Source organism: Psittacula echo (genome assembly GCF_963264785.1).
Source record: "Psittacula echo genome assembly, chromosome: 20".
In the NCBI taxonomy this organism is placed as follows: Eukaryota; Metazoa; Chordata; class Aves; order Psittaciformes; family Psittacidae; genus Psittacula; species Psittacula echo.
Window position 1 is genome coordinate 4,134,643 of NC_137756.1, and position 23,093 is coordinate 4,157,735.

General features: G+C 43.3%; 1 protein-coding gene across 3 annotated transcripts in view; it reads right to left on the bottom strand.

Moving 5' to 3' along the window:
- DIP2A (disco interacting protein 2 homolog A) overlaps positions 1-23,093 on the bottom strand; it is a gene marked incomplete at both ends in the record, with an annotated part of 97,398 nt that overhangs the window by 34,330 nt on the left and 39,975 nt on the right. For 2 of the 3 annotated variants that reach the window (XM_080632052.1, XM_080632053.1), the window contains 8 exons: positions 113-236; positions 1,001-1,111; positions 1,354-1,445; positions 3,380-3,577; positions 5,526-5,645; positions 6,442-6,570; positions 11,520-11,765; positions 17,418-17,537. In XM_080632052.1, coding sequence (XP_080488178.1) covers positions 113-236; positions 1,001-1,111; positions 1,354-1,445; positions 3,380-3,577; positions 5,526-5,645; positions 6,442-6,570; positions 11,520-11,765; positions 17,418-17,537 — 1,140 coding nt within the window. The remainder of the gene's footprint in view (positions 1-112; positions 237-1,000; positions 1,112-1,353; positions 1,446-3,379; positions 3,578-5,525; positions 5,646-6,441; positions 6,571-11,519; positions 11,766-17,417; positions 17,538-23,093) is intronic. The other variant, XM_080632054.1, reaches the window with a different exon arrangement.

Genomic DNA, 23,093 nt, shown 5'->3' on the forward strand with positions numbered 1-23,093 from the left:
GACAATCAAGGCAGTTCTTTGTATGTATGCCTCAGCAATTGTTGCTTAATAGCAACAATGGATATATCTGCTCTTTATCCTATAAAGAAATATGAGTAGCTTAAAAACATACCTTTGAATGTCACCACCTCACCAGTCTGAGCTTTAGGAAGGCCTTTTTGACAGGCATCAGTGGTTAAAGCTAGTGTTACTCCACAACTGCCCAAAAGAAATCCAATTTGCTGGCTGCCAGCATCCTACAGAGAAACCACATTATGGCAAACTTACAAATAACGAAGCTTTTGTACAGTTTAATGTAACTTTTCCATGTTTAGAAAGTATTGAGCCAATCTGCAACACAGGAAAGAACTTTTAGCCCGTAAGACTTTTCATGGAAGACAAAAGAATGAAGTCTGTGCTCAAAAGGCTTAGTTTTGCTTAGTGCCAACTAAGTTAGATTTGGCAACAGATCTGGCAAGCAATGGTAGCAAAATAGTGTCAAAAGCAGTGATTGTGCATCCCTCTCCAAACCAACAGGGATTTTACTGAAGTCTGGTAAAACAGAGAGCCGGTTTGATGCTGTTTCTGAGTCCTGAAGCACTAAAGAGCAGAGCTGGAACCTTTTCGACTCTCAAAATGTGGGTGGGATTATACTGGTATTTCCAGTAACTGAGGCGTCTCTGCCTGCCTGTGCTCTCACTACTCAGCATGAGAGCTGAAAAGAGCTTTTCTATGTTACATGTTGAGAAACACTTTCATGCCTTTGCAAAAACACTGAATTAAAACAATTGCTACAGTTACATATCCTAAAGTACTTGATTACTAGCTTCATACCATTCCCCCCCAACTAAATACTGAACACTTTCCAAGCATGTAATGTGCATTGAGCAGCTCAGCTGATGCACCAGACTGCTTTCAAAGTGCAGGCTCTGAGGGGTACCACATAAAGACTATGGGATTTAGATACCTCCCCTGCTTTCTTTACTTACAAACCCATAGTATGTGGAATGTATTTGCCTACCTTTCTTGTTAGTGGAACTTCTATTGGGACAGGAATAAGTTCTGCGAGGAGACATCCATAAAATGCCACCATAAACATGACTGGATCACTATTAGGAAACACGAGAGCTACCTACAAAAATACATCAGAATAACAAGAAATGGGGTTTGTTGCCGTTTGGGGGGAGGGAACAGCTTTGTCATTTGTGGGGGAAAAAGAATCTTTGCAACAATGTTCAGGTTCATATTTAAACTAGGAACAGAAATAGCAAATGGTGTGATAATAATACACTATTACAGCTCCCAGTATTACAAGGTTTTCTTTGGTTCCTCACTGTCTGTTTTCTCCAGAGACCATTTCAAACAGAAGCCTACCCGGTCCCCAGGCTTCAGCAATGGTTCATTCTTAGTGGTTAGCCTGTTTAGCAGGGTATATGCCAACTTCAAGCTTCTACTCCACAGCTTGCCTAAGGAAAAAAAGACATTCCAGAAATGAAACCCCACGAGCCTAAAATGTTAACATTTAATTAGCAAATCTCAGTGCTTTACATATGCACTAGGCAATAGGTTCAATTAGAACAGGGTCAACAGGCACATGAGCAAATAATTAGGGAAAAGTGTGTGAACATTCGTGTTGTGAAAGCAATCCCACCTCACAAACCTACTGAGTTCTTCTCATGTTAAGTGCATGTGAGCACATACATACACACACACACACACACACAAGGCCTGGCTGATACAACCTAACTGCATTTCTAAAAGACACTTCGTAAGACTCCTTCTTAAGGACTCTTAGAGAAAGCAAAGTACTTGGGAATAATCCTAAACTGGGTAAAATATTAACTGAAATTTAAGAAACAAAGGGCAGGAATAAATGCCACATTACTGGGCTCTGTGAAATGCCAGTTCAGTGCTCAGTTATGATCTAGAGCTCTCGATACTTCAGAACAAAGCATTATTCCAAGCTATTAAATACAAAGGCAACACTCTAACTGCTTATTTGACACAATATAAAAATCAACTTCTAACTTGCAGCCTCCAAACCCAGCAGAGCTTTGCTAAGAAAACCGAACCACCCTGTTTATAAAACATGGAGCAACAGCAAATGGTAAATCAAAGCAAGAACCCCCCAGCACAAAGAAGCATGCCGTGGCAAAGAGCATGCATCTGAACTCAGCTCTCTAGTAGAGGGTCTTTATCATGGACTGACATTCACATTCAAGCCTTTCAGACCGTGTAGCAAGCATCAGTTAACTTGTGCTTGTCAATCTCAAACTCAGAATCATAGAATAGTCAGGGTTGGAAAGGACCTCAAGATCGTCGAGTTCCAACCCCCCTGCCATGGGCAGGGACATCTCACACTAAACCATGGCACCCAAGGCCTCATCCAACCTGACCTTGAACACCGCCAGGGATGGAGCATTCACAACCTCCCTGGGCAACCCATTCCAGTGCCTCAGCACCCTCACAGTAAAGAATTTCTTCCTTAGATCCAATCTAAACTTCCCCTGTTTCAGTTTTAACCCCGTTACCCCTTGTCCTATCACTACAGTCCCTAATGAAGAGTCCCTCCCCAGCATCTTCAATTCTACTTTTCTTTTGTCCCTGTTTAATTTCCAGTTCTATAAAAAAGGGTTCCACAGGGCTCAGATACATCAGATGGGCAGTTCTGTACAGAACTGACAATTCAGTGCAGTTGGCAGAGTCCAAATACTATTTAGAGCCTGGCTTCTTTACAGTTTGGCTTTTCCTTTCTTTTATCTTTAAATGTAAAACTAAACACAATGTTCTAAGGAATTCTCACAGCACCACTGCAAAGTAATGGAACTCATGCAGCTGCTCAGTTCCTGTAAGCACACTTCAGCTCTAAGAATGCAAACAAGAAACTTGGATTCTAACACAGCACAGAAAGAAATGCTGCAGTTAGGGACAAAATGACCTTATAAATAATGCAATGACTACAATACTTCTAGTTCATTGATTCAGGCAAGTTTTACTTCCCACAATAACATCCTTAACGTGCTCCTGAACGCAAGTCTTCTCTGTAAGAACTGCATTCAGCATGCAAAACCATGCTGAAATTTTATGTCTACTCTGGCACTCTGAAGAGTGTGTTATTAGTCATCTGTTTTGTCCCTCCTAGGCTATTTTCAGTGTTCTTTAAAGAAAATAAACCCCAATTGTCTGAAATTTATAAACAGCCATTTGTAAAGAATCAATACGATAAACAATTTCCCTTCATTAACTTCCTTTACAATCTCCTTCACATACAATGGATTAGTAATTTGCATTCAAATCTCAAAGCATGTCATGAGCACAGCCAGTCCCTCCTAAAGTAAAGCAAATTGTTCATTCCACAAGGAATGCCTGATTCTTCCTTACAGTTATCACCAATACCTACCATAGGTAAGGGTATAAATAGCTTTCCCAGTTGTATCCAATGCTGTCAGACAAGGGGCTTTTGGCTGGGTGGTTCCCCAGCGCTGCAGGGCAGCCAGCAGAGAAGGTGGCCAGTTGGTTACCATGCCTAAGGGTTCACCTTTAAGTACATTCATTTGATTTCCTTCAGGCTTTGGTTGATTTGGGTCAGGCTGTTGCACTGAAACCAGAGCAAAGGAAAAGGGCAAATGTCAATCCTTACAAAAGCACAGAAGCACAGAATGGTTTGGGTTGGAAGGGACCTTAAAGCTTATCCAATTCCAACCCCCTACCATGGGCAGGGACACCTTCCACTAGAGCAGGTTGCTCCAAGCCCCGTGCAACCTGGCCTCGAATGTGCATGCACCTAAAAGATGATTCTATGAACCATTCCTACTTTCCTCTTCCTCACAGCTATCATTGCTTCTCCTCTGCTATATGATGATGCTATGCTAATCATCTGTTGGCTTCACAAAAAGTAATTACCATCACTTTAGCTTTCTGATTCAATATTATTCAAAGCATCTAGACACAGAATTTGAATCCCTAGTTCACTCCTCTGCTTTGGAAAGATGTATTTTCTGTTGTTTGTTCTGCACATGTATTTAAATGACAGCCTACACCAAGTCAAGAAGCATTATCAGAGAGAATGGCTTCAGTGACAACTGGATCTTGATTCTTGCTGCGCCAAATTCGAAACAGGCAATGAAGAATGACGCTATCCCTTTATAGCAATATGGGGTTTTAAACAAAGAAAAAAAGCCTGATGAAATGCTCTGGATATGGATTATCTACAATTAAAACTGTACCTCTCACAGCATGTTCTGTTTGATTTCTGGATCATCTCTCTCAGCTGTGGCACACTGCAGGGTTTGTAAGCCACTTGCTCTCTGAGCAGCCTGCTGTTAAAATCTTGCTCCAAGCTGCTCAAGTAGGTGAAGTATCTTGATCTTAGCAACATAAAGTCACAGCTGGATTTAGCTAAGACTCAATCTATGCAATAACTACAATTAACAGTTCAAAGTGACGCTCTTTGTTCTCCACAATGACATATGTGGACCTCAATGAAAGTTTGCCTGAAAAATGTTCAGTGAAGGACTAGAACCATGATCACTTCCTATCTTAAAGTATCAAACAAATTGGTAACAGAGAACCTAGCAATGGCCTCTCCAGAATGTCACTTTGAGAGATGCTTTTCTTTCTCCTTAGACACATGCATACAGAGAAGAAAACAGTGGGTTTTAGCTGATACCTGCAAGAGCGTGTACAAGGACTATCCTTTCACTTACTTAGCGCACAGATAAGACATATACACAATGTACTCAATGCATTTAATTCCCCTGAACATCTAAAGTAAGGAAAGTTTCTGGATTTCAAGAAGACGGTATTAACATGCATGCAAACAGTATTATCATAATAAATTCCATGTACTAGTGAAGTAAATGTTTCCATCTAACTGTATCTGGGCAATGACCAGCTACAAAGCAGCTTCTCAGAGCAGGATGTGGGAGTGCTTGTAGACACCAGCTGAATGCAAGTGGCCAGGGAGGCTGTGGAATCTCCACATCTGGAGATGCTCAGAACTTGACTGGACATGGCCCTGAGCAGCCTGATCTAGTCAGACCTGCTATGGGCAAGAGGTTTGTCATAGGCTTCCAGAGGTCCACTGCACCACCAGTTAAACTCAGGCTATGCCCTGTCTTACTCCACAAAGTACCCTCTATGCATTTGCTGATGACCGCAGGGCAGAGTTTAGAATCTCTGAGGCAAAAAGTGATGGTGGGCTATCACCAAGCATGACAGTCTCTGGATGCACCAATGAATTCCTTCAAGGATCACAGTCTTAAGTGTTCACCAGCTCATCACACTGATCCAAATTAGGCTGAATCAGAAGAATTTCCAAAGTGAGGGAGGAAGGGAGACCAAGTACACTGAGTAGAAGGGTTGAATTGAAGGTTCTGTCTCACTTGTGATAGCATCTGACCTGTCTCCAATGAAACAACTCTACCATGAACTCTACCGTGATTTGGTTTCTATCGGGAAAAGAAAACAGCATTGGCTAAGAAGTATCAGCTCTTCTGTGACCCGCTTACAAAAGGAGTGAAAAAGGTATCTGAAAGGAAATTAACCTTCTAGGAGTTCTTCAAAATCATCAACAAAGAACTCTTTCAAAGGTGGGCGCTTTGGTCTTTTCAAGGTATTTAGAAGCTGCTGGATTTTAGAGGACACTCTGCTATTCACTGGAACACCTGCCAAAGAGAAAAGATTTATTACTTACCCTATATAAATAAACATACACTAAAGCACATGCTGCCACATTGCTTACAACAGAACACTAAGCTCAGTCAGCAGTCATTCAAGATGAGCAGCTTGGTTGGGAAAAAACCAGCTTTAATCAGTAACAGTTTCAACCATGGAGTTATTTGTTTTAATATAATGCTGCTCCCTAGCTACCTGGATGAAGAATTTACCTTCTCACACTCTAATGCAGCTTTTCAAACCGCTGACTCCTTCATGAGAGTCCAATACAAACCTAAAGAATGTTCTTTTCTTCCAGGGTCTAGGTATCTGCTACGCCTTAACATTCATTCAGATCTGAAAGTGTGACAATGCTTGGAAAAGACAAATGAATCTTGCAGTATTTTACAGGGCTAGCAAGAAATAACCAGAACACAAACCCACACTGAATGCTTTTGTTTGTGTATGGGATACATTTATTTTAAATTAAATAGAAATGTGTATGTTTGTTTGTAGTTATTGGAATTTCAAGCTCTGAGGCAATACAAAATTAAAATGTGAGACAAAAGGGCTTACATTGCCTTTTACTGTAGAAATGTACAGAAGTGGGGACATGTCTCCAACCAGCAGAGCATGGGAAATGCAGTAGTTTCCTCTCCCATGGTAGACTGACAGATACACCATACTACTGCAAAGCTTTGGAGGGGCAGGGACATAGCACAGGATGGGTGTCAAGCTCTGTTACGGGTTCACTTATTCAGGAAAGGGGACACAGACTGAAAAGCAGAAGGTTTATAACAGAATCACCATCTGCAGTTTCCAAGATGCTGCTGTTGTAGCCTCTGGGAACTCCTCGTACTGATGCAACCTGTGGGCGCTCGTGATGTAAATGTTCCACCAGACCAGTGGTGACATCCGGAGGTGCAGAGTGATTATCTGTAGGAATGGAAGACAGACACAGGAGCTCATCAGTCATCTTAAGAATCAATATATCCAAAGTTGCTTCTTACATCATTCTTATTGTTTTATGTTTTTAGCTGAACTCTGATTTCTCTACTCAAACTGTAACTGAAATCTTCTAGATACAGAGGGAATCCTGAAAGGAACCACGGTGCCTCTCCACAGTGGAGAGGAGCTGTTCCAGCGTTCAAAGGGATCCTAACAAATTCTGACAGAGACTGGTTGCTCACTTCATCACTTCAAGGTGAAAGCAAGGAGATGCATTATCAGTGAACAGCACAAGTCTACAAAGAACGTCTGTCTCGCATCTCTAAGAAGAAATACAGGCAGCCAAAGCCTCTCTACAAGACTGGAATGAGTACTCTTAAGTCCCATAGGAAGAGAAAGAGACAGAAGCATGAGGTTTAAAAGAACAGAACTTCTGCAGAAGGACAATGTGAAGCACTTATCTACATTCTGCAGGCTGTAAGAGGAAGTCTTCCGCTGAGAAACACAGATCAAGACTTTAGGTAGCATGGACAGTGCGCTTAGGTCTGCACACATGTTGAGGATGGACACGGAGAGATGAGAGATGCCTCAGAGGAAAGGAAATGATGACTTAAAAACCTGTCACTTGCAGTTCATAAGAGCAGTCATAGCTTCCCTTTAGCAGCTTTTCTTACAACCTGTTTTTAATAGTCTCACAATACTGTAGGTAGAAGCTTCCTCTTTATGTTGAGGTGGAGACACCGTTCACTCTTCACTGGGGCATCTATCAGTGAGAACAGCTGGAATGCCTGTAACACTTGGTCTAGAGGTCAAAATGATATACACACGCTGCTCACAACAGGTAACTTAGCACAGGGTTTCCTGAGGCAGTCATAAGGTGATTATTTGTGGCCAGACATGGCACGCTTTCCTTTTAACGGTGCCTGCCACGAGCAATAAATGCTTATATCTTTTATTGCACCACAGTTCTGCAAAACTGTGCTTAGGGAATATCATCATTCCAAAACGGGGACGTAGGTTGGGGAACGGTTTTGAATGGAACCACAGGTTAGCAAACGGCAGTACCTGGGAGAAGTGTTCCAACACGGGAAAAAAATCAGAACTGGAGGCCTGAAATACTCAGAATCCTAAAGAGCAAAAGGAAATGCTCAAGGACATGGTGCTGGAGGAACTGCTTGCGGTCACGCAGCTCTGCAGTGATACCCCCTGAAGGACCCCAACACAGCACAGATCCTGCAGAAAGAACTCAAAGCACAGGCAGATGGAGGCAGAGCTGTGAAATACACCCCCCCCCCCCAACCTTTCTGACCCGGCTTTTTGAGGAAGGGTTTAGCACGAAGATACCAAGTGCTCATAGCTCTGTTCACAGGTTTCTGGGGCTGCCACACAAGCCGCCAGTGCAGCTCTTTGCAGTTTTAGAGGGATCACTGAAAGAAGAATGAAATCCATTCCCATTTTCCAATTTTTGCATTGCAGAGACCTGCCTTTCTAGGTACCAAGGAAGGACAAATTCTTCCCATGTGGGTAAGGTACTTGAAGGACAAAGTATCACTTTGTCTCTCTGACAAATGCCCAGGATAAAACCAGTAAAAGGAAAAGGTGACCACTACGTGTAAGGCTGATCTGTACAACCATTTTAGAGAGCATACAGAAAGCCCAGGTATTCAGAGTAAACTGAAACACTCTTGCTGTGTTCTATATACTTTTTGAGTTGCTTTTCGGCTGGTTTTATCCCCTTAGCTTTACTGAAGTCCCAAAACCATGGACTTCACACAGCACAGAAATTAATCAGAGTCAAATGTACCTGGTTCCCATAGTGCCATAATAGCTCAGGAGTCCACACTTCCCAACTGACAAAACCCGCAGTGATTATATCAATGTCTAAAGGTTCCACTCCTTGAACACACCAGCAAGAACTACAATTAGGGATGTACCGGCAGGGTGGCTTCATCACTGGAAGGCCTCAAAATGCCATTCCTATAGATGGAAGTTGTCACCACTAAACATGAAGGTGACTCAAACTATACACTCAAAGTGATGTACACATATAACCATCAACAATATAACCATCAAGTGAGAGGACAAGAGAGACTGACATATACTATGCGGCTTGGAGCAAAGGGGAGAAGCCCTGCATGAAGCACGGAAGTTGAAACGCTGAATGGATGCAGGTTTTATAATGCATATCCCTGCTGGGAAAAAACAAATCTTCCCCTCACATGCATGAGGCAGATATTTGAAATACAAAGGCTCTGCAATTAGATGCTTGGAAAATAACATAAGGAAGAAGCTATTTGGGAACATTTGCAGAAGAGCTGTGTACTTGGGAACAGCTCAAAGACATAACACAAAAAATGAGAACGCTCAGAAAAGACACAAAACCCCCATTAACAGTCATTCCCAACTGGAAACAAGCACCAAAAAATAGCTATATATAGAGGTGCTCATCTACAGCATTCATGGATCTTACAAACATCTCAGAGCCCAGTTTCATGCAAATAAACATCCCTTACCAACAAAGGAAATACCAGGGGTTGTTATGAACAACTCTGCTGTCCATAGCTATTTGTTCTTACATACAGCAGAGAACTGACTCTTCCTCCCCATCCTGCCTTGAGAAGGCAAAAATCTATGCATAGAATAAGTTCAATTTTCCAGAATTTATGCTTGGATAAGAATCCTATTAGCTTCATTAATTATTTGGGTATTTTGTTAATATAGGTGCTTGAGAATCCATGAAATGAGTCTCTATCATCTAGAGATACTGTGGCAAAGCAGAGAAAGAGAAGTGGTGAGTAGCCAGAAATAGTCTGGACAGACTCGTGGCTGCAGGAAAGAGTTAACTGGGTTTAGCCTGAAGTTCCTTTCCATTATTGATTAGAAGACAGAGATAAATGCAAGAGAGAGCAGTGGTCCAAGAAAGAATGGATGGGAGACAAAATTAGAAGCTAGGCATCAGGAAGAAAGTCTCTAAGGAGGAGGCTCAGGGTGAAGATTCAAACACATTAGAAAAGCCCCTGCCTAGCAAGACCTAGGGTTAGACCTGCAGATTGCTGTATGATAGCTTTGTCTGTAGGAAACCAATCAACCAGTGTGATCCACAAGACACTACCTTTTGACATCTCCTCTCGAATAAACTCTTTGAAACTGTTCCTAACCCGCTTCACTCTTACCACTCTGGTAAAACTGCTTACAGAGCCCCAGCAGTTCAGAACTCATAACTCTGCTTCCCCTTAGGAAAAGGAATTGTACTTTTCAGGTTTTCAATAAATACTGGGTCAAATACCATGATAATCCATGTTTCCAGTTACTCTAACAAAAGCTAAGTTGGGAAATACCCCACAGTTGAGATGGTAACCTTGAAAAAACCACCCAGACACATTGCTGGCCTTATTCACTTGAAGGAAGTATGAAACTAAAAGAAAACAAAAGCCCTCAAACCAATATGTGGATGTTGTACTTGCTTTTATAGGTGAAAGATAAACAGCTTAAAAATAACGTGCATTCCTGTCCAACTGCCTTAAATACTGCAACCTTGCAATTCCAATACTGCAGTCCACTGCTTGCGAATGTCACACAATCATCATCATAGAATGGTTTGAGTTGGAAGGGCCCTTTAAAGCTCATCCATGGGCAGGGACACCTTCCACTAGAGCAGCTTGCTCCAAGCCCCTGTTTCCAACCTGGCCTTGAACACTGCAAGGGATGGGGCAGCTACAGCTTCCAAACCCAACAGCCAGATCAGCTAAAAGAACAGGTATATGCAAAATGCATTTGTGCTTTAAATGCTCCTGTTAACTGACATCTCCAAGTATACAGAAGCCTGCATACTCAGTTCAAATCTGAAGCGTTTCAAGGGGCTTTCTCACCTAACCTAACCTGTTCTCAGTAACAACTGAGACAAAACTGTCTGTATGGAGTATACAGGCATAGAGGCACAGATTAACAAACAGTCAGCTAAGTAGAGCACTAAAACAGCCAAAACCTGAAATGTCCAGGAATAAGATACGTGAGGCCTACTGCATGTTACTAGAAGCACAAGAACTTCATGCTGTAGCCCATAGGTGAAATACAAACCGAATTCTTCATTTCATTTTAGTAAATTACTTCAGGGAGAGGACTTATTGAAATACAAAGTTCCTGTTTCTCCTCCAGGTCCTTTCTCATCATTTAACATTAGTGCAGACCTGCTGCACACACATAAATCCACTATCAGTCTTCACTACAGTAGATAAAACCACTGTAAAAGTTATTCCCATGGTGGAACAGACTGCCTTCCTCCCTGCTTCTCTGCCAACCCTTCCAAAAGCACAAGACTTTAGGAAGAGCTGGGTAAAGTGCTCAACAATTTATGACAAAGAAAGTAATCTCCAGTGTTACAGAGATTGAGACAAAACTCACATGCACATTTTGGCTTACCATCAGTTCTCCATTTTCATTCTAAGTTTCACAATAAAGGACTATGCATGACTTATATTTTACACTTTATTTATTATTGAAGGAAAAACCCCATCTGAGCTTGAAATCTCGCCTAGTCAGGAGTTCTGATTTCATAACTTTCCAAATCATTCTGGATGCTTTTCTAGTCTGGCTGTTTACCAATTCACCTCTGCAATCCACAGTCTGATATGGTCCGGGGTAAATACATGCGGATTGAAAGCATGCACCAAAAATAGAATCCCTTTGAAATTCTGCTGTTGAATGCAGTAAAACTGAACTTTAAGTTTCTTGATAAATCAAGCATTTTACCAAGAAGAATGCGTGTTCAGATCTCATGAACATGGTTTAAATAAAACACATATATATCATACATACCTGGTCTGTAGATTGTACATTTTAAGGCTATTTACAGGTATTTTCTGGTGAAGACTTTTGTGTTTAGCCCTGCTTTGGGATTTTTGAACCTGGTATTATTCCAACGACACTTCTTTACTGACCTAGCTGGGTGTGTGCCATGAGATCTGCAAGCACAGTGGCAGCAGCGGTGACAGTAGCAGTATTGGAAGCAGCAGCAGGTTTCCCTCCTGGATGGGATGAGGTGGAAGATGCAGAGGATGAGGTGGAGGAGCCCTGAATAACCCGGTTAAGCCAGGGCTCTACGTTGGAATGGCTCTGGAACGGAGTGGAGGTGATCCGCCCTTGCCGACGTAAGGAGCCCTCATCTTCTGATGCTGACGATGTGTCTGTGATTAAAATAATGATGACAGGCATGTAACGTGGGAATGACCCAACAGACGGAACATGAAGCTGCTCCATGTTCTTCACGTCGCGTTCTCATGTGCTACACATGAGGTGTGTGCCTTAAGCAAATGGTATATTCACATGCACACATTTGGCTCAACACCATTTTAGGTTAATGCAACAACTTCTACACAGTATAGTCAGACCACGCTTGCAGCAAAGTTTCAGTGACCACCTGTATTTTGAATGACCTAAGGCTCAAAAAAGGCTTCTACCTAAGGTACCCAGTACATTCCCCAGGCATTCTCCGTGAGCATTCCATACCTATTTCACTGAAAGAACATTTTGGTTCGGAACAGGTAAACTGGATCTCATCCCACCTGATTAAATTCCATTTGTTTTCTTTTTTTTTTGGGGGGGAAATTCTTCACTTTTTTATTCTTTTGACAAATTCTTGGACAAGAAATGACTGAAAAATCAGCGTGCTGGAAGACCAATCAAAGAGTAATTGCATTAAGCTAAGAATAAAAGGGATTTATTCTTATAGGAATAAAAGCATGGAATTTAAAAGCATGTATCTTAACCACATCACCTGATACTAATAAGCACTAGAGAGAAATGCTTAGTAAAGTAGCTTTTGTCTAGATGTGTATTTGTTGCTGTTATAAGTCTGATAAAGACCTCCTATTTTTACTACAATTCAGTTATTTACAGCTTTCCAGAAGTTTCCCTTTTGGCACTCAATTTTCCACATTTATTATCCACTCAATAACAAACAATAAGGTGTTTCTACATAGCAAGAAAACGCATCCCAGTTGGTTCTGAGTGAAAACCAGGCAGTTTTATTACAGAAAAATAAAAATAACCTTGTCCTCCTAAATTGACGTCTGCATTTTAAGGACTTGATCCTTTATAGGCCTCTCCCCCTCCACTTTCCACCTGGATAATTGAAGGGGAGCTCCTAAAACAATGCACTGACTGGATAGTTCAGACTGGAGCTGAGGAGCAATTCCTTCCCCACAGGGTGCTCAGGCATTGGAAGAGGCTGCCCAGGGCAGGGCTGCAGTCACCGTCCCTGCAAGGGCTCACACCCCGTGGAGACGAGGCCTCAGTGCCATGGGTCAGTGGTGGCCTTGGCAGTGCTGGGAATGGTTGGGCTGGATGAGCTTAAAGGGCTTTTCCAGCCTGGTTGGTTCTGTGATTCTATGATATAGTGATAAAAGTTCACATCAAGTCAGTTTGTGAAGAGCGGTTCTGAATCACACACAATGGCCAAACCAATTAAGAAGTCATCAAAGGCTGGAAAAGAGCTTCTGAAATAGAGAAGTTTCCATTCCTGTACTCCAGACATGGAAATCCTGGGTGACACTGGGGTGGGCTACATCAGAAATCCTGCAACCTTTCCGTTGGCATTTAATTTTCCATCATCAACCATATACAATTTCATATACATTTTGCTGAAGCCATATTAAAAAAATCTTCCTCATCTTTGGCAGCAAATTTCAGTTACCAGGTGTTTCATTTTTGTGCATTTCCAACAGCTTCAGAATAATTGCTCTTAAACAGTCCAAACCCACAGCTCCTAAGAAGCCCATTTAACTCAATTTTTCACAGGTAAACTCCCAGATCTCTCCTTACGTGACCATCCAATATCAAACATGACAATGTGGCACGAAAACACCCCAACAATTGATCTTTGAGAAGATACAGCTGTGGTGCATCACCATTCCCCAGGCCGGGCCTTGCGTGACAGCTCTGGGCTACTGCCACAGTTGGAGTTTCTGGCTGCTGACTCCATGTGTTCCTGGGGAAGAGCCAAACCTGCCCCTTGTCTTTCAGGCAGCAAGCAAAAATAAACAATTCCAGGAATATGGAACGAGATTACAAACAGGTTTGGGGAAAAAATAAAACCGAGCAAGCACCGCATTTGCAATCTATTATCACTGCAGAGTGAGAAATGGAACTATCGAAAAAGCAAGTTTTGCAAAGAATACACACTCTGACAGTATCTCCTTATCCAGATACAAGTTTAACGAAGCCTCTCTAACATTCCTAAGCTTTCCAATGTCTTCCGTAAGTGGGGTGGGATGGAAAAAGCCACTTGAAATGCAAAATATCAAACGTTTATAAAAATGAAGGATCCTTAAAGCAACACAACAGAAAAGTCAGAAGGTGACATCCATCAGTAACCAGCTTGCGGCAGTCCCAGGTGTTAATCACTGGGAGCAGAATGTTATGTACTTGGCTTACAGCTCTTCCTTGCTGGGACCTGACCCAGGAAAGCAGCAGAACCACCACCCTTTGGATGCAGTCTGCATCAACACTCAAGTCCTAATCATGGGAAATCCATATGGGAAAGAGGAGAGACTCCACGGGACGAAAACAAAGGGACATTAACAACTTTGGAAGGGTGACTGCTGAAAGCAGTTCCATTACTGTAGTCAGGAGTTGGTTTGGAATTTAATGTTGTGACTAGAATCCGATGCTTCCTTCCTGGTGACTGATGGTAACAGACTCCAGTTATTAAGAAGGCCTGGTTTTAACTGCACGAACTTCTGTCAATTGGAGGATTTTAACGCAGTGGTTTTAATGGCTCAAGACACCAAAACTGGATGCTTCAGCACTACTTCAGGTTCTTTGCAATTTCAGATCTTTCTTGCTGAGCTAACTTTGCAAATAATGGCAGGCCCATAAAAAGACCCTTATTTTTGTGAACTGCTACAGCTGAACCAAGTCCTTGGAATAGTTTTGAACGGCCTGATCTCCCATGATACAGAATTCATTCAGTGGGCCATTCTCTCATAAAGGTATCTCCTAAGAAGTCACCTTCTCTTAGAAACAGCATGACAAATCCCAGAAACACTTAACTCTTCTTTCAGAATACAACAGAGCGCTTCTGTATCCTTCAAAAGCCCAGCACAAGTATACTTGTCTTCTCTGCTAACCACCTGGGCAGGCACGTTAGGAGATGACGCTCTCCAGCAGCACAAAGACACAAAACCACAAGCAGGATGGAAGCCATGTAAGCACAAACAGGTATGACACGGAGCCCTTGAGCAGCTAGCTGGACTTAAGACTCTCAGCCTGCCAAGTGGCTGTCCCTGGATCCCAGTCTTCCCAGTGCAGGCACCTGGACATAGGAGCCTACAGCTGTAGTCCCACTTCAGTTAATGGCAGTAACCTGCCAGAGGGGAGATTGAGATGAGCTCTTAGGCAGAAGCTCTTCCCTGTGAGGGTGCTGAGGCGCTGGCACAGGGTGCCCAGAGAAGCTGTGGCTGCCCCATCCCTGGCAGTGCTCAAGGCCAGGTTGGACACAGGGGCTTGGAGCAAGCTGCTCCAGTGGAAGGGGTCCCTGCCCATGGCAGGGGTTGGAACTGGATGAGCTTTAAGGTCCCTTCCAACCCAAATCAGGCTGAGATTCTATGATTTCCTCATGTAGTTTCACTGACTCAGCCAATCCACACACACAGAATGTAGAGTCCATCACCCAGAACAAGTATTAGAAATGAAGTGTAACAGGAAGAGGTGACAGACTGCAGGGTCACATGCAGGGCATGGACAAGCAAGTCTACCATTTATAACCTTTTTATCTTCTTACTCCACACTTATTCCTCGCCAAGCCACCCAAATTTACCTCTCTCCCCATCTGTGGCTCCTCACTTAGACATCCCATAACAAGTTTCTCATGGTCCCAAAGTACTTCTGCCCTGCAGAATGTGCCCCGTACTCCTCTGCAGCATCCTCGCCTCAGTTCAGAAGGTGCTCTAGTGTTGACTAATTTGGATGGGTTTCATGCCTGGACAGGGGTGCTGAGGCTCTGCAGGGACAGCCCCGGAGAGGGTGACCCCTCTCTCAAGTCCTTAAAGTGGATTCCACGTTCTGTTATTCCCAGTGCTCTCCTGGGCTTGTGGAAATGGATCTGTGACAGGCTGATGTCTCCCGGGATTAGCTTGGGCAGTGTATTATTTGTGCTCCTGCAAAGGTGTGCAGCCCGGCTTTTATCACATAACCTAACACTTCACCACAGCATCTCCATTTGCTTTCAGAGAGTCTCTCAACTTCCTCAAGACTTTGCTTCTTTGGAGCAGCACACAGAGCCCTGAGCTCAGGCAGAGCGGGAACAGCAGGAACTGCACTAACCCTTCTTCAAATGCTGAAGGGATTCAAAAGAGAATGGTATTTTGGTTCTCTCAAAAACAAGTGCAAGGAGATTTCTTCTGGTTTTAAATGTTAAGACAGGAAGGACTAGCTGTCCTCTGCTCTCAGCAGGATTCTGGATGCCAGCTCTTTTCTGGGCACCAAATCCTAGGCAGAACAGTGGTGTGTTCTTTTTTTGTCGTGCTAAACCTCATGCCAAGCACATAGTAATTTGTCACACCAAGAGAATGAGAGAAACGGAGTGATGCTACCTAAAATGCACTGATGCTTGTTCTACCAGTTTATTTTGGAGGGTGAGAAGGAATACTGCTTTGAAGAGCTATAAACAGAAACCTCAGGGCCTCTCTCCCAAAGCCTTGGTATACAGATGGTCACTGTAAGCTCATTTTGTCCAGGATTTCACTTTATGGAATTCACGACAACTTTCACATACAAAACTAACACGGACATGAGAAAACTTGAGTGCATGATAACCACCCTGCTATAACTACTGCCCTCATGGGCTTCCGAGTATACAAGTACTAGAAGAATAAGCTAATCTTTAGCACAACACCTTAACATATCAGCAGAAATGTAAGGGCAAAGAAAGACCATATATAAGACTACAAAAGCAGCTTATTATTAACTAATGAAATAACCATCGAACCCACAAAAATAATATATAAAAGTGTGCGACTAGCAAAGAAAAGTGAAATTTCCTTTAAATGAGAAGCATAGAAAGAAGAAGCAAGAGAGCAGCATCTTTAACAGAAGGGGGATAAGAAATAGATTAGATGGGGAAGGGCACTAGAGGTCAGTGTGCTTCTACTCATCAGGAAAGACAAGAGCACATCGTTCAAAACTTCAGAGCTTAGGGCAATTCCTCCTCTTTCTATACAAGACGCTGCCCTGAAAACACTTGGCGTGCTAGCACATGTCATCTGGAGAAAGATTTTCCTAATCTCTAGAGAATTCATTGTGAGACAACAGGAAGATTACTTTTTTTCCCCTTAACAAAGAATTCTGACCTAACCAATCTGATGCTGAATTAGAGCATCTGATTTTTGGGAAGTTTTACATTCCTCACCGCTGAAACCACCTGATGGATGTTCCCTCAAGTCAATGCAGCAACTTCATGCTCTGGCATTTTCTTCAACTCTTAAAAAAAGAAGCTTATGCAATGTGGAATATGATATTTACAGCTCTGACATTCTTGCCAAGACGATCTCCTTCCAAGCAAGGCACTACCTCAGAGACCATACCTAATGCATGAAGGGCAACTGCTCGCTCTGGAATTGCTTTCAAGGGTACCTTTAGCAGCTACAGTATCTCTAGACGAGACACTAAAAATCTTGAGGAAAGCCATCAAAGGACAAATCCAACCAACACCTGATGATCAGGAAATGCAGCCATGAATACAGAAGAGGTTTATTGCAACATACTTACAAAGCATTTGCTCTTTCTATTTGCTAGTACGTTCACCTGGCAAGATTTATGTAGGTTAACTCAATAGATACCTGGAGGTGTGTACGTTTCTACTGAAGAGTGTACAAGAACAGACCGTCTTTTTGAAGGCATGGGCATCTTCCTCTCTTTGTATTTTGCCAGTGCTGCTTGTACTGCTTCCGTGTGGACATCTACATAGGAGAGAAACAGAAAAAAAGGTTAAGAGATTACGTTCAACCATTATTCCTTTCTAAAAACACAGAAAGCATCAATGCTCAAATCCAAAGGCTGAATTGCACATGATGGCCCTTATGGCTTTAGTCCTGTGTAGCCCAATTGCTTAGCTTGAAGAAAGGATAAGGCTCCCAGATGCAGTGGAAGCAGCACTTCTTGGGCAGCAGGAACGTCCAAAGCTAAGCCACAGTAACACAGTTTGCAATCCTGAAGCTGTGACAACTCATACCAACTGTTTCTCCTTCAAGGGTGTGTAGTAGGACTGAATGAACATGCCTGTCCCTCACTCAAATTAAGCTCAGAGGCAATGGTTTCAAAAGTTAAGGGCCAAGTTGACATATTTTCTCATGAAATCAGCCCAAAGAGGCTTTGAAAGTATCATTTAGGAAGAACACCTTGACAAATCTTGTACTCAAGTTACAGAATACCAAGTACATTTGTTCTGAGCTATGATTTAGTTTCATTTTATGGGGAAATATAAATGGAGACAAACTGGCAACAGCGCTGGCCTCTTCATTCGGAAATGGGAAAATGGGAAAGTAAGTGGAAAATGTACACTTGAAGCTTTCACAAAAGAATGCAAGTAATCCAAAATAGAAAGCAGGGGCAAAATGTGTATGAAGAATAAGGGAAGAGACACAAAATGTTTCCACTTTCCTGAAAACAAAAATTGCCCTAATATGCACACTGGGTATATTTTCTTACTTGTAAGCCAAAACTGAGATTAAAGAGGAATTTAGTGTTCAATCAAGACCACGCTGCAGATAAAGTTTAATGTATTCAAGTAGTTCTGAACTGCCTTCAGCAGATTTTTCTCTTTCACACAGATATATTCCAGTGCTGTCAAAAGAGAAGCCTTACGTAGAAAGCAAATTCATGAGAACAGATACCAAGGAGAAATGAGGCAGACCAAAAATATACTTTAACTTATGGCCTAAAGAGTCAAACTCATGAAAAACAAGTACAAAATGACTGCACTTACACATAGCTACAAGGGGCCCAAAAGTGTTGTGATTATGCGCTTGTCTTATCACATTGCTTTTATGTGGAAGCTGTTACAGAACAATTACAGAACAAAACTGTTCAATTTGGAACACAAAGATGTATTATTTCATTAAGTATCCATCTAAGGCTGCAAACACGGGCTGTGAAACTCAGGCACATGGCAAACACACACATCTGACATATGGATAAAGAGACACAGATATATCTAAAAGTAATTCCCTGCCCCATACCTATAGGGGTTAACCTTGATGATGACTACAGGCAAAGCTCTGTATTTCAGGGTACCAGCTCTGTACCTGCTTTGGTCATGCTCAGCATGAGGCTCTTAAGCACTAATTTATTTTAAATAGGCTGATTAATTTCAGTCGACTTTGACAAAGCAAGAGATAGCTCAGCGGAAGTTCCTATTTTAACAAGAAAGAGAAGCGATTTTCGAGCATTCCAGAGAATGAACATCCACGAAACAGCAAAGCACAGCACATCAATGTGAACCTTCAGGAAGTCTTGGCACGGAACACTTTCCAAAGGCAGCTGAGTCCCAATACACTGAATAAACATCCAACACTTGAGGGACAACTACTCAATTCTCCATTTCAAAACCAGATTACAAATACTGCACATAAAGCCAGAAGCTTGACTCTCCAGAGGATGCAATATATTTGGTCTTATTCTTTGTTCATTAGCTCTTTGCAGTAACAATGTCACTTTTCAAGCCTGCAACTCTCCCCAGATCATCTGTTCAGCTGAATTTAAAATACACATATACACAAACATAATGTATCACCTGTGTGTTCTTACAAGCCTTATCATAGAATCACAGATTCGGTTGGGTTGGAAGGGACCTTAAAGCTCCTCCAGCTCCAACCCCTGCCACGGGCAGGGACCCCTTCCACTAGAGCAGCTTGCTCCAAGCCCCTGTGTCCAACCTGGCCTTGAGCACTGCCAGGGATGGGGCAGCCACAGCTTCTCTGGGCACCCTGGGCCAGCGCCTCAGCACCCTCACAGGGAAGAGCTTCTGCCTAAGAGCTCATCTCAGTCTCCCCTGTTCTGGCAGGTTCAAGCCATTCCCCTTGGCCTGTCCCTACAGGCCCTTGTCCCAAGCCCCTCTCCAGCTTTCCTGCAGCCCCTTTAGGCACTGGAGCTGCTCTCAGGTCTCCCCTTCAGGAGCCTTCTCTTGTCCAGGCTGCCCCAGCCCAGCTCTCTCAGCCTGGCTCCAGAGCAGAGCTGCTCCAGCCCTCGCAGCATCTCCATGGCCTCCTCTGGACTCGCTCCAACAGCTCACCCAACACTCCAAAGTCCTTCTCCTCAGAGCTACTCTCCATCCATTCTCCACCCAGCCTGTGTCTGTGTTTGGGACTGCCCTGACCCAAGGGCAGGACCCTGCACTTGGCCTTGCTGAATTTACTAGGTAGGAATTTACTAGGTAAATGCTTGTCTCAAGTAAGAACTTTCTGTGCAACCAACTTGTGAGGTTCAAGGACAATGCTATTATGAGGAGAAATAAATAAAAATATACAACCCCCTCCCCAGTTTTTAAACCTCTGTCTTTTGGGACATGATTATTCCTTTGGCACCTTTGCCGCTGACCTTCACACCAAGGAGCTGTGTCATGAATTAAACATTCTCTCTCCCTGCCTCCTTTTCCCCACATCTGAGCTACTGCTTTTGGACAAGTCTTGGCTCCTCCTGATCTTTGGTTGTGCTCACTTCTCCCTCCTCTCCTCGTAGATACCCACCACTGAAGTTCCCTTTTATGGATATCCAGACGCAAACCTCTGATTTCCACATAAGTCCAGAAAGCTTAATCAGAACTCAACACACGTTTTCCTGTGTTACTTTACGCACTTACTGCTATCCACAGAGTTGAGAATATTACATAAAGTTCATGTTTTCAGCTTTTAAAAGTTAAGGGACAAAATGCCAATTACGGAAGCCACATTTCCGTGGCAGAACTTGCAGTCAAAACCAAGCTTTGAAATACAGACGGTAAGTATGACATGCGTTCAGCTCAACCATGCATATATCTGTGCTTAATTTAGAAGACATTTTTCTTGCATCTGGTAGAACATCAATGTTTTTCACTCCAGAAAAGGTCTTCCAAAAGAGAAGAATAACATGCAATATTTATACTCTTTATATATATTCATCAAGTCCTTATATAACATCGCAGATTAAAAACTGGCAGCAGTCTTAGCTAGCTGTGCTTGTAGGGAATGGAAAGGCCTGTCTCCAGGCAAGGGTGCGTTGAGGAATCTTAAGAAAGGAGAGTGGGACAGGTCATAACATCACACAGATTTGTGGTAGCAAGCACAGGAACTACTTTTTATTCCATTTCCAGAGGGCAAAATCAGCTCCACCTCCTCCTGTCGCCCTCCCAACTCCCACCTCAAAGCTGGAAAACACCAGATTGAATGATAACAGCAGAGCCAGTCAGGATGCTGTTTCATTCTGTTTCATGGTTTATTTTTATAGCATTGATTAAACACATCAGTTCCTTCTACACTCATTAAGATCTATCTCCAGCTTGGAATTTTGCTGTTAATATCTTGTCCGTGGATAACAATTGAGTAAGACCATTCTCTTGGCCAAATAAATTCAAGGGTTCCCTGGAACGCTTCGTTCCTATCCCACGTTTCCTTTAAGAGCTTTTCTACATTAGCTACACAATGAAAGAGACTTTGCTAAAGTAAAAGGAATGAAATCATTTTAAAGCCACAGAACATTCAAGGTACAAAAATTCGGACAGTAATAAATTAAAGCTTAGCTGGATAGCAGAATCGCAAACAGCAGCTCTCCGCCATTGTTTACTAGTACAGGGTTAAAAAGGGACTGTGAAACTGATTTAACACGTAAGAACTGTGGACTTCGGTCTTCCTCAGTGAATTAGTCATTAAACGCTGATCAAATCTGATCTGAACTGCACTGTATTTGAGAGCAGAGAACGTAACTGTTCAGCAGTGAGCAGTGGAAAGCTGAACAGCAAGCCCACCATCTGATTGACATCAGCAAGCCCACCATCTGATTGACATCAGCAAGCCCACCATCTGATTAACATGAAGATTACACGTACCAAAGTGAGAAAAAAGTATGTCCAAAAGCAGAAGAAAAAGCCTTGAGCAACTTGTTTCTGCTCTTGCGCAAGCTGCAAACAGCCATCAACAATTTATTATCGATTCAAAACATTTTCCCCTTCCTCTGCTGCAGTAAACCCCATAATCTTCTCTTCCATTTTAAGTACCTATTCTCATTTCCTTTCTTCCTACATGTGCTTGAAAAAAGATGGGAGAGGAACACTAAGAAATACTTTGTGGACTATAAATCACCTGAAGTATTAGACCCTGAACCCTCCAGCTATTAAAAGAGCATTTTTCTTCTCTGTTTGTAGCCTCTGCTTGTTTTATCAGCCCCTGATTCTTGTTCCTGCCTTAGGGACAGGAGGAAGAATTTCTACCGTTGTTTGAACTAAAAATGGCATTCATAGGTTGACCGGTTTTCCTGCTTCTCACAGGTCTCCAAACGCCACCAGCTAAAGCAACCAGCCCTGTTGGCCTCTACAAATGGCACTCTAAAGTGTCCCGTATGATCGCATCCCTGTGACAAGGACTGCCGGCAGGGTGTTGAGTCAGGGTGAAGTAAAAATGACTTTAAAAGGCAGCATGACTCCAGGCAGGCTACTACAGCACAGAGTATCAGTGTGGGATCAAGCTTTATCACAGGCAATGAAAGGGAGCTGCTGTATACTGCCCACTGCTCTACAGGGATCACCCTGCACCTGCACAGGTGAGAAGGCCTGCTCCTCATCAGGAACAGCTCCCCAGACACGTCCTATATCTGTTCAGAGAATCGTAGAATTATTTGGGTTGGAAGGGACCATCCTGCCACAGGCAGGGACCCCTTCCACTAGAGCAGCTTGCTCCAAGCCCCTGTGTCCAACCTGGCCTTGAACACTGCCAGGGATGGGGCAGCCACAGCTTCTCTGGGCACCCTGTGCCAGCGCCTCAGCACCCTCACAGGGAAGAGCTTCTGCCTAAGAGCTCATCTCAGTCTCCCCTGTTCTGGCAGGTTCAAGCCATTCCCCTTGGCCTGTCCCTACAGGCCCTTGTCCCAAGCCCCTCTCCAGGTTTCCTGCAGCCCCTTTAGGCACTGGAGCTGCTCTAAGGTCTCCCCTTCAGGAGCCTTCTCTTCTCCAGGCTGACCCAGCCCAGCTCTCTCAGCCTGGCTCCAGAGCAGAGCTGCTCCAGCCCTCGCAGCATCTCCATGGCCTCCTCTGGACTCACTCCAGCAGCTCCACGTCCCTCTTGTGCTGCTGCCCCAGAGCTGGATCAGGACTGCAGGGGGGGTCTTCCCAGAGCACAGCAGAGGGGCAGGATACTCTCCTTGAGCTGCTGCTCACACTCTGGGGGTGCAGCCCAGTACACAGGGGGGTTCTGTTCCAGGAGCACACAGTCTGTATATTACAGCTGTATCTCCAATAAGCTTAAGAACAGTAACCAGAAAAGAGTGCAAGG